The sequence below is a fragment of the Myotis brandtii genome, unplaced genomic scaffold (assembly GCF_000412655.1).
Source record: "Myotis brandtii unplaced genomic scaffold, ASM41265v1 scaffold107, whole genome shotgun sequence".
Lineage (NCBI taxonomy): Eukaryota > Metazoa > Chordata > Mammalia > Chiroptera > Vespertilionidae > Myotis > Myotis brandtii.
This window is the reverse complement of record NW_005353629.1, coordinates 3,563,829-3,574,115: the sequence shown is the minus strand read 5'-3', so window position 1 is coordinate 3,574,115 and position 10,287 is coordinate 3,563,829. Positions and strand designations below refer to the sequence as shown.

General features: G+C 43.8%; 1 protein-coding gene across 2 annotated transcripts in view; it reads right to left on the bottom strand.

Annotated features, from left to right (window-relative positions):
* Positions 1-9,115, bottom strand: part of CHST9 (carbohydrate (N-acetylgalactosamine 4-0) sulfotransferase 9) — a 139,304-nt gene extending 130,189 nt beyond the window's left edge. The window contains exon 1 of one of the 2 annotated variants that reach the window (XM_005857066.2): positions 8,915-9,115. In XM_005857066.2, coding sequence (XP_005857128.1) covers positions 8,915-9,014 — 100 coding nt within the window. In that variant the 5' untranslated portion in view covers positions 9,015-9,115. The remainder of the gene's footprint in view (positions 1-8,914) is intronic. The other variant, XM_014541418.1, reaches the window with a different exon arrangement.
* Between the last annotated feature and the right edge of the window lie 1,172 nt (positions 9,116-10,287).

Sequence of the window (10,287 nt, the reverse complement as noted above, 5' to 3'; positions counted from 1 at the left end):
AGATATCCCCTTTGTCTCCCTTCCACCCCCCATTGACTCCCCACCCCCCACCTACCCCTCCCAGGCCCTCACCATGTAGTGTTTAACAAGTCCTAATTTTTTCCTGTGGGAGCAGAGGAGAAGATATAATATGGAATCACAGAATCTTGAAGCGGATGTTTATTTTAAAGAACCTGCAACTTGACCCCTGATGGAAACTCTCAAACATGTAAAAAAGATGTGTGTGACAGCAGAAAATTAGAAGCAATTTTAATACACATCAACTGGACAAATAAATTGCAGCATATTCACATAATAAAATATTATAGAGCAGTTAGGTGACTGATATGTATTGATATATGCAGCTCCAATTAGAACTCTAATCAATATATAATTAGAGCTACATGTATCAACATATAAATAAATCTCAAACACTGAATGTTGAATGAAAAAGCAAGTTGCAAAGGGTATATGCTGATAGACAACTTTTTATTTGGGGCTAAAAATATAAAAAAAGGACTATAGATAAGTGTTAAAAATTATAGAGCCATGCACAGGAATGTGGCGGTAAAGGTCAAAAACTTAGGAGGGTGGTTAGATGAGAACAAGGAAGCGCGTATGGCAATCAGAGGAGGAAAGAAGCTAGAATCTGGGGAGAATAATCCACTTGTTCAAGGACACAAAACAGGCTCAGTGCTTTCCACCACCAAATGCTATCTCTAAATCAGAGCGCCTCTGTGAGTGTCTTTGTTTATTTGCTAATATCTCCTTCAGACACACAGTGACAGCCACTGGGAATGTAACATGGTAAAGGGCCTTCAAAGGCCATTTGATGGAACTCCACATGCCGTTCTCAACTTTTCCTAACGCGGCCATGAAACAACGATCCTGCCTCTGTTAGAAACAATGCATCGAAGCATCGCAAAGGGAGACAAAGCCTCTCCGGGGGACACCTTCCTGGCCTCAAGGAAGACCTTTCGTGAGGGGCGGGAGGGAGAGCTAGAGTCGTGGGGACTAGCTAGAGCTACAGGAAATAGGAATCCTGCTCTGTTAACGTGATTGTTTTGTTCTGATTCAAGAAAGCACATTCTGACCTGGCTGGGAGTTGTATGGCCCGGGACCTGGGAGTTAACCTCGAAATGCCTGGGAGTTGTATGGCCCGGGACCTGGGAGTTAACCTCAAAATGCGGTCCATTCTCCTTATCCGAGAACTGCCTATCATCATGGAAAGAGGAACAACCTTATTGCCGAAACAATGGAGTCCTGGAGGCACCCGCCCTTTGCAACCCCAGCCTGCATTATCTGTAACACCCATTCCCCCCTTTGCATACCCATTCTTATTCCTTTTGGAGGACACTGGAGACACACAGTGAAGTGACCACTGAAATCAAGACCTGGAAGTGTGGGGGCAGCAGGAGCCACAGTAGTGACCAACATGCAAGTCCTCTGCCCTCAGAAAGCGCATGTTTCATTGAGAGAGGTGAGCCGTATGTAAATAAAAAGACTGATTATGAATAGAAATCAGTGCCCAGAAGTAACTGTTAAGAAACAATGGGACAGGTGTTGGGAGGGAAAACATCAGCGGTTATCTCATCTACTTTGTGTGGGATCTTGAGGGGAGGTGATTGAGCTGCACCCTTAGGATGTGGAAAAGCCAGCCACGGAGCAGATGGGAAGAGAGAACAGCTAACTCAAAGGCCCTGAGATGGGAAACCAATAAAAAGAAGGTGAGAGATTGGCCGGCCTATGACCTATGAACCAAGAAGGTCACGAGTCAATCCCAGGACAGGGCACATGCTCTGTGGGCTCCATCCCCAGCGTGGGGTGTGCAGGAGGCAGCCGATCCATGATTCTCTCTCATCATTGATGTTTCTGTCTCTCTCTCCCTCTCCCGTCCTCTCTGAAATCAATAAAAATATGTGTTTTTTTTTAAAAAGGAAGGTGGGATATGTTGGCATCCAGAAGTGGGAGGCGGGAGCATGTGTTCATTTGACTAAAAGAATCCTTGCCGCCCTCATCAAAATTAGAGGAAGTGACCAAAATTAGTGACTTTGAAAAGAAGAGCGATTTTACATTCCTGAGTATGTGGCTGACCGTGGCATCACGCCCGTCCACGCACAGGTGGCTTAGCTCCAGCTCAGACAAAGGCTCCCTGGAAGGAAACAGAATTTCAATGCAGCAACATCACAGCCAGAATGAACAGCCTGATCTGGGGGGAAGGAACACACTTTCTTATCGCAGGGGCTCAAGAGGAAAGAATGACAACAATCCAGTCTAGAAGCACAACTCCATATGCCGCGCAATACATATAGTCTGAAAGGAGCAAGACAAAATCTCCTTAGAAATAGCGAAGCACGAGGCTGGTTGCTTGGGAAGTCCCGAACCAACTGTCCGAGAAAAAGCCATGAGGTGGCTTTACTTTGGCTGAAGTCGGAACCAGGTAGCTACTTCCTTTCACACAGGAGGGTTAAAATGTAACCTGAACCTACTGATGTTTACTGTGATTCTGCAAAAGGAAAAAATTAAAAATCTGCTTTGGCTAATGCTAACAGCATGGAGGATTTAAACAGAACCCTGATCTCCGGGAAGTTTATATCTCTGACCAGAAAGAACACATTTCTAGGCCAAGTATGTTCAGGATCAGGGTCCTATAGAGCCTGGATTGGTGACAATGAGTTTTGAAGAGATGGAACTATAGCTACATGATTCTATCTCCGATAACTCGTAACTAAATAATTGATGTTGGATGCTAATGCTGAGTCCTAAATTAAATTCACAAATTAGTATGTATTTAGTGTATATCAGAAAGAACTCATAGAAATCATAAAAAAAGGTCCAGTCAGAGATATGAAAGAAAAGTCAGACAAGTTGATGTTTAAGATAAACATATATCCATTAAAGTGAAAAAGTTATTGGTTATGGAAAAGCATCTTGAGAAAGAACAATGCTGGAGGCATCACACTCACTGATTTCAAACTTACACGCTATAGCAATTAAAACAAGGTTACTGCTTAAAAACAGACACACAGATCAATGGGACAGAATAGAGCTTAGAAATAAACCCACACATATATGGTCAGTTCATTTATGACAAAGTAGCCAAGAATATGCAATGCAGAAAGGATAGTCTCATCAATAAATGGTGTCGGGAAAATTGTACAGCCATAGGCAGAAGAAGGAAACTGGACCATTATCTCACACCTTACACAAAAATTACTCAAAATGAACTAACGACTTGAGTGTAAGACCTGAAACCATAAAACTCCTAGAAGCAAACATAGGCTGTAAGCTGTTTGATGTCGGTCTTAGTGATACATTTTTTTTTAATCTGACAGCAAAAGCAACAGCAACAAACAACAACAACAAACCCAAGTGAGATCACATCAAACTAAAAACATTCTGCACAGCAAACGAAACCATCAACAAATTGAAAAGGCCACCTATCGAATGGGAAAAATATTTGTAAACCATATACCTCATAAAGGGCTAATATCCAAAATACATAAAAAATTCATACAGCTCAATAGTAAAAATAAAATTAAATACTAAACAGAAAAATCTAAATAGTCATTCTCTCAAAGAAGACATACAGATGGCAAACCGGTACATTAAAATGTTCTACATCATTAATCATCAGGAGAATGCAAATCGGAAACCACAATGTGATGTCATTTCCCACCTGTTACAATGGCTACAATGGAGGAGACTAGAAGTAAGTGTTGGCGAGGACAGGGAGAAAAGGAAACCCTTTCTCACTGTTGGTGGGAATGAAAATTGGCGCAGCCGCCATGGAAAACAGTATGGAGGTCAACAAATTAAAAATACAGCTACCATGTGGCTACCATATGATTCAGCAACTCCATTCTGAGCATTTAGAAGCTTTAAACAGGGGAGTGGTGTAACTGGATCTACATTGTAAAGAACAGGTGTCATGCGAGACGATCTTGACCTTCTCTAAAGCTGAGACTCTGACTCTAGTCCAGTGATGGCGAACCTATCATTTTTTTGGTTGATTTTTCTTTGTTAAATGGCATTTAAATATATAAAATAAATATCAAAAATATAAGTCTTTGTTTTACTATGGTTGCAAATATCAAAATGTTTCTATATGTGACACGGCACCAGAGTTAAGTTAGGGTTTTTCAAAATGCTGGCATGCCGAGCTCAAAAGGTTCGCCATCACTGCAATGGAGTCTTGCCCCCGTCTTAAGCGCATACAGAACAGCACATGCCACACCTCCTGCTGTTTCTTCTATTTAACAGCAGCTGGGGGTGGGGTGTGGGCGGAGAAAGACCAGCCTTGGGGTTTACCCTGAGTTGGCCCTCCTCATCCCTGCCCCTGCCCCATAGATACCTCTGTTCCGCTCCCAGCTGGTCCTCTGCGCCCCCTCCCCGCCCCCTCCCTCCCCGCAGTTCTCCTCCCAAAGCTGCTACCTGGTCAGCATTTTCGTCACTAAAACCTGATTGGTCTCTTGCTCCTGGTTCCGACTCATTATCTCGCCTCCTGATGGAGGGCTGGCTCCTTTCTGCCACAATGGACTGGCTTTTTGTACCAACATCTTGGCCGGGACTGAAGACCGTCTTACAGTCCACGAGGCCGCAGTGGCCTTGAGGCCAGGGATTCTGTCTGGCCCTCCATCCGGCCTCCGTATTCTCCACAGTTTTGGCACCTATGGTCTGTAAGTCTTTAAAAAGCGTGGTTGCATGAATGGATGCCCTGGCCTTGGGCAGCTTGTGTGGACATGAGAGCCCTCGGGCCCAGCTCTGCTCTCTGCACCCCGTCCTGTCACCCCCTTCTGCTGCCACTCTGTGGACAATGGCTGTGCCGGTTAGATCCCCCCAACTCACAGCCAGGGCCGGGCCGGGGCCTTTTATTTTTTTCTTAATCAGCTAAGGCCCAGGCTTGGGATTGTTTTCTGAAAATTGTTTAAATATATATTTTTATTGATTTCAGAGAAGGAAGAGGGAAAGAGAGAGAAACGTCCATGATGAGAGAGAATCATTGATCAGCTGCCTCCTGTACACCCCCCATTGGGGATGGAGCCCACAACCCGGGCCTGTGCCCTGACCGGGAATCGAACCGAGACCTCTTGGTTCCTAGGTGGATGCTCAGTCACTGGGCCCCGCCGGCCGGCGTTTTCCTGAGATTTTAGCTGAAAAACTCGGGAAAAGGCCATGCTGCTCCGCGCCCCGCCAGGATGGCCAGCGCAGCTCACAGGCCCTGGGCTGCTGTGCGCCCGACACCGCGGCGAGCTTTGTGGGCTCTGTCTCCTTCATCCTCACTGCAACCCTGTGTGCAAGCTGACTGTTCCCATTTCACAGAGGAGGAGACTGAGGCTCAGAGACGCCAACTTGCCTAGGGTCACACAGCGGAAAGCGGAGGTGAGATTTTCAAGATTCCTCTGAATGTAACACTTGTACTCTTAACAACTAGAAAAAATGGTACAAAATGAAATTCATAATAATACATCACATACTGAAAATTAGCATGAAGAAATGCATAGATTAATTGATGACGGTACTGAAAAATGGCTGTTATTATGGAACTCTCTGCTGTATAATTGGATAGAATTTAATTTCTCTGTCGTGCATTTTTCCTCTTCACCTCCAAAAGTCTTGTGTAGTCATAATATTTTTTACTAGCATATCAAAGCATATTTAAGGGTTTTTTTTGTAATTCTGAAGCATTTTATTTTAACAGAAGAACCCAGAAAAACTAGGACAGTATAGAAAATAATCCATATCTTATTAGATTTTAAAGGCCTCAAATAAAACATATGAAAAGAAGTTACGAGTTCTCATATTCAACTGATATGGATAAGAAATCAAAACCATTTCAGATTTTTAAATCTGTGCAACTCACATAAGGTCTCAGGACCCAAAACCAAGCTGTCTTCCATTCTTTAAGTGACATTTATAAAGTGACCAAAAGATAGATTTTCTAATTCTTAACTTCGAAGCCCCCAATTGAATATCTTCTGATTGAAAAGAGAGACTGCCTTTAGCGATGTTTGATGCTCCCAATGCTATTTGAAAAACGTGTAAAACACACGTGCACCTATCTACCTGGAAAACAACAGAATCACCACCCAGGTGCTAGCCTGGTTGAGGGCAGAACTCTACCTGGAAGTCTTCTTGGAGAAAAATAAAATGTTTCTTCAGTAAAACAATCATCTAAAGGAATCCTGTCCTAAAGTTTATACTCACTGTCATGAGTAGACTGTGAAATAGTAGGTAATTCATTTAACAGACATCGAGAGTCAGAGAAAGTACTTATAGCAAATTACAAACAAAAGTGAAGAGAATAAATGGCAAGTGTTTTACCAGCCCATCTTGACCAGGGAAAATAATTTCCCAACTTGGAAAAATGATGAACTCAATTAAGAATCTAACTTTCCGAAGAGGTTACAAATCTATGAACTTGTGAATGACGTGAGGGTACCAAGTCAGCGATTTAAAACCACCTGCACTCATACTTGGGCATTTAGCCTGGCCAGTGTGGCTCAGTGGTTGAGCGTCCACCTATGAACCAGGAGGTCACAGTTCGATTCCTGGTCAGGGCACAGGCCTGGGTTGTGGGCTCGATCCCCAGTGGGGGGCATGTAAGAGGCAGTAGATCAATGATTCTCTCTCATCATTGATGTTTCTCTTTCCCTCTCCCTCTCCCTTCCTCTCTGACATCAATAAAATATATTTTAAAAAATACTTGGGCATCTGTTATATGTTTATCCCCAGTGGGGGGCGTGTAAGAGGCAGTAGATCAATGATTCTCTCTCATCATTGATGCTTCTCTCTACCTCTCCCTCTCCCTTCCTCTCTGAAATCAATAAAATATATTTTAAAAAATACTTGGGCATCTGTTATATGTTTATCTCATCCACTTTCTTGGTGAGGCTCTTTCAGGGCTCCTGAGAAGGAGTAAAATCAGAGCGTGGGTCACACTTTGAAAACTCTTAGCTTTGAGCAAATCACTTGAAGTTTCTGGGTCTCAGTTGCTTGTATTTGTAGTCTAGGGCAGCGGTCACCAGCCTTTCAGACCTCACGGACCACCGGTTGGCGCCTGCTGGTCTAGGGGTAACATGATTCACCCTTTCCCCTCCCAGAAGCCCGGTGGGGGGTAGAGGCATGGGCTCCGAAACAGCACAAACCAAGCCAGGTGCAGATCTCCCTACACATGTGAGGCCCTGGGAAAGTTCTGCCTGAACCTCTGTTTCCTTGTCTATACACGTAGAATATCAAACTCATTCACACATCGTTAGGGTTAGAGAAAATTTATGTAAATATTCAGCTCTTATTAAGCTTTCAATAAATGGTAGCTACCGATGCTTGTGAACAAACTCATTTTGTGAACAAAACTCATTTTATATGTAGAGTACGGCTTGACTGTTTCTTCAGATACCTTGTCATTTCTTACTGACGTGACTAAATCACAGCACTTCTCCATTAGTCTGTCTATATGAATATATTTTCTTTTGCAGGTGGGAGACCTGTTGTGATACTTTTCTGGTAAAATATGACATGACACTATGACATTAGCCAACCTCCCAATAATGAGATCTCTTAAATTTTTTCTCCTCTGCGCATTCTAGTCTGCATGCTGCCAAAAGTGTTAAATCTAGTCATTCATTCTTTTATTTACTCATTCAACAGACACCCACTGAAGGCTGACTATGTGAGATCTATGCTAGAAGTTGTACTGCAGAAGGAATTAGCCTATATATTTCATCACAGATGGTTTCATTACATATTATAAGTTATCGTGATAAATTATTGTAGTAGTATAGGAAACAGATGATATTATAGTTTATGTAAATTGTAATGGGAATTAAGAATAATTTTGGCAACATGTTACATATTCTCTAGGAAGTCATATGCAACCTCTTTCCCCAAGGGTTACTATATAAGTTAAATAAATCCTCTGAGAATTAACCAAGGAACGGCATTTAAAAATAGAAACCACTTTTAAAATGGTCATATGAGTGATTCAATATTGAATTATCTTTCAGAGTAGATTCTTAATGGCATTAAATCCAGAATAATTTTTACAACTGGAAACAAGAAATTGTTCTTCTGTTTTTACTTATTTTCCCTTAACAATCATAAGCCATCATCTATTTATGCTAATGGAAAAACAACTGAATTTCACAACACCTGTATATATCTATATATCTATGATGCTCTAAAACATTTCCTTTCATCATTATAAGCACACTCCATTTCCTATTACCATTATTAACGTATCCACTCTAAAGCAACTGGGTGCTCCAAAGTGCAGTAATTACAAACTAAATGGTGAAAATATAAGTATAGCAGAGACCAGCCAACTACTGCTTTTGGACCAAATCCGGCCCATCACCTACTTTTGTAAGTAAGTTTTATCAGAATACAACAACCTGGTCCATTTGTGTACATATAAGCTAGGGCTGCTTTCCTGATACGCTGGCAGGGTGAAGTGGTTATGATACAGACCGTGTGGCTTATAAAGCTTAAAATATTTTCCAACCATTCATTTGCAAAAAAGGTTTGCCAAACCCCGCTTTAAAGTAAATTTTGAATATCAACACAAAAATTAAGAAGGAACTGAGAGAGAGAGTTTGCTGCAGTTCAGCTCCTGTTTGGCTTGTGCCCAAAGCTTAGCAGACACACACAGGTGGGATAAAAGCGACCCATCTGTGTAGACAAGTTCCCTGTGCGCAGTTCTGGTGGGGCTGCCGGGCCGCTGTGGCTCCCACCTGGGTAACAGAAAGTCCAGTGTTCCCAGCCACCAAGCAAAGGCCGCGGACCTGTGCACCCCCCTTCTTTGCGGAGCGAGGGGACTCAGCTCTCTCATGTCTGTTGTTCTCAGCCCTGTGATGGCTTTCCCATGCCTGTCACCATCGCAGCCCATGTAGGGGGCCATGGCACTGTGATTCCCAGGGGCCAGGACCCGCCTTACCTGCGTGCTGCTCTTCGATCCGGACCTGCAGGTACATGAAGAGGAGCAGCCCTGCCACCCCGAACATCAGCACCGAGAGGAAGACCCCCTGGGGACGCATGGCCCTCAGATGGCGGCGCTCCTCCTCCCCGCTGCGCCCCGCATGGTGCTTGCACTGAGCCGCAGTCCGTCCTCTTCTCCTGAGCGCTCGTCCCTGAAGTAACCTGGAATGTTGAAGCATCCACATTTTACTCTGGTGGCGACACTTCTTGCCAAATATGCCATAACCGTGCTGGTGTCAATGCTGAAGACTTAGGAGATGTCTACGCGCTGCAGACAGGAGGAGCTGGCAGATGGCTCCATTGTCTGCCGCTGCCTTACCCGGGACTGGACTGCCCCCAGCTAATGAGGAGCACCCGGCACGTAGTGGGGCCGCGTGGCCAGGTGTAGGCCTCTTCTACTGGGAGAGGAACGCAGGGTTCGGGCCGCCTGACATCTACATCGACTGTGAATGAATTGCATTTCCAAAGACAGGCCATGGAATGAAGGGGAAAACCCTTCATGTCTTATGGATATATGAAGTTCAGAAACGGACAGTCAATGGTTCCCTCTCATGCAAAAGTAATAGATTTCTAAGGCGTACAGGGCACATTTAATATCACTTAAGGGCATAAAGTGATAAATATTAAAAGGTCAGCCTGGCCAGTGTGGTTCAGTGGTTGAGTGTCAACCTATGAACCAGGAGGTCACGGTTCCATTCCCGGTCAGGGCACATGTCCTGGTTGTGGGCTCGATCCCCAGTGTGGGGTGTGCAGGAGGCAGCTGATCAATGATTCTCTCTCGTCATTGATGTTTCTATCTCTCTCTCCTTCTCCCTTCCTCTCTCTAAAATCAATAAAAACATATTTAAAGAAATAAAAGGTCAGAGTTCAGGGATGTCTCTCATAATAACATAAGAGTACAGAATCTACCCCAGGTTACAGACATCTGTCTCAGGAATAAAGGCTTGCTTTACTTAAAGAAATACTGAAATGACTTCGTTTTAGAACAATTTCATTGAGTGTAATCTTAACTTTAAAAAAGAAGTTGTACCTACTTTTGAGAATCTAATGAAAATGTAAACATCTCCTTAGAAACAACAAACACACACACCATCTTGCATAAGAGATCAGCTTGTTTACGGACCTTCACTGAAACCTGAGTTAAGAAGCCCCATCAACTGCCAAGCAAATACGAGCTCACCAGTTCGCCTGCTTAATGAGGCCAAGGTCATGGCCTTGTCTCTAATGCCGGCTGAGGCCCAGGGCGCTGCTGCTTGGCAAGGCCACACCCCCTCTCGGATGAGACGCCTGTGTTCCCTCAGTGGGTAGACACAACAGGACTCACGCTGCTGG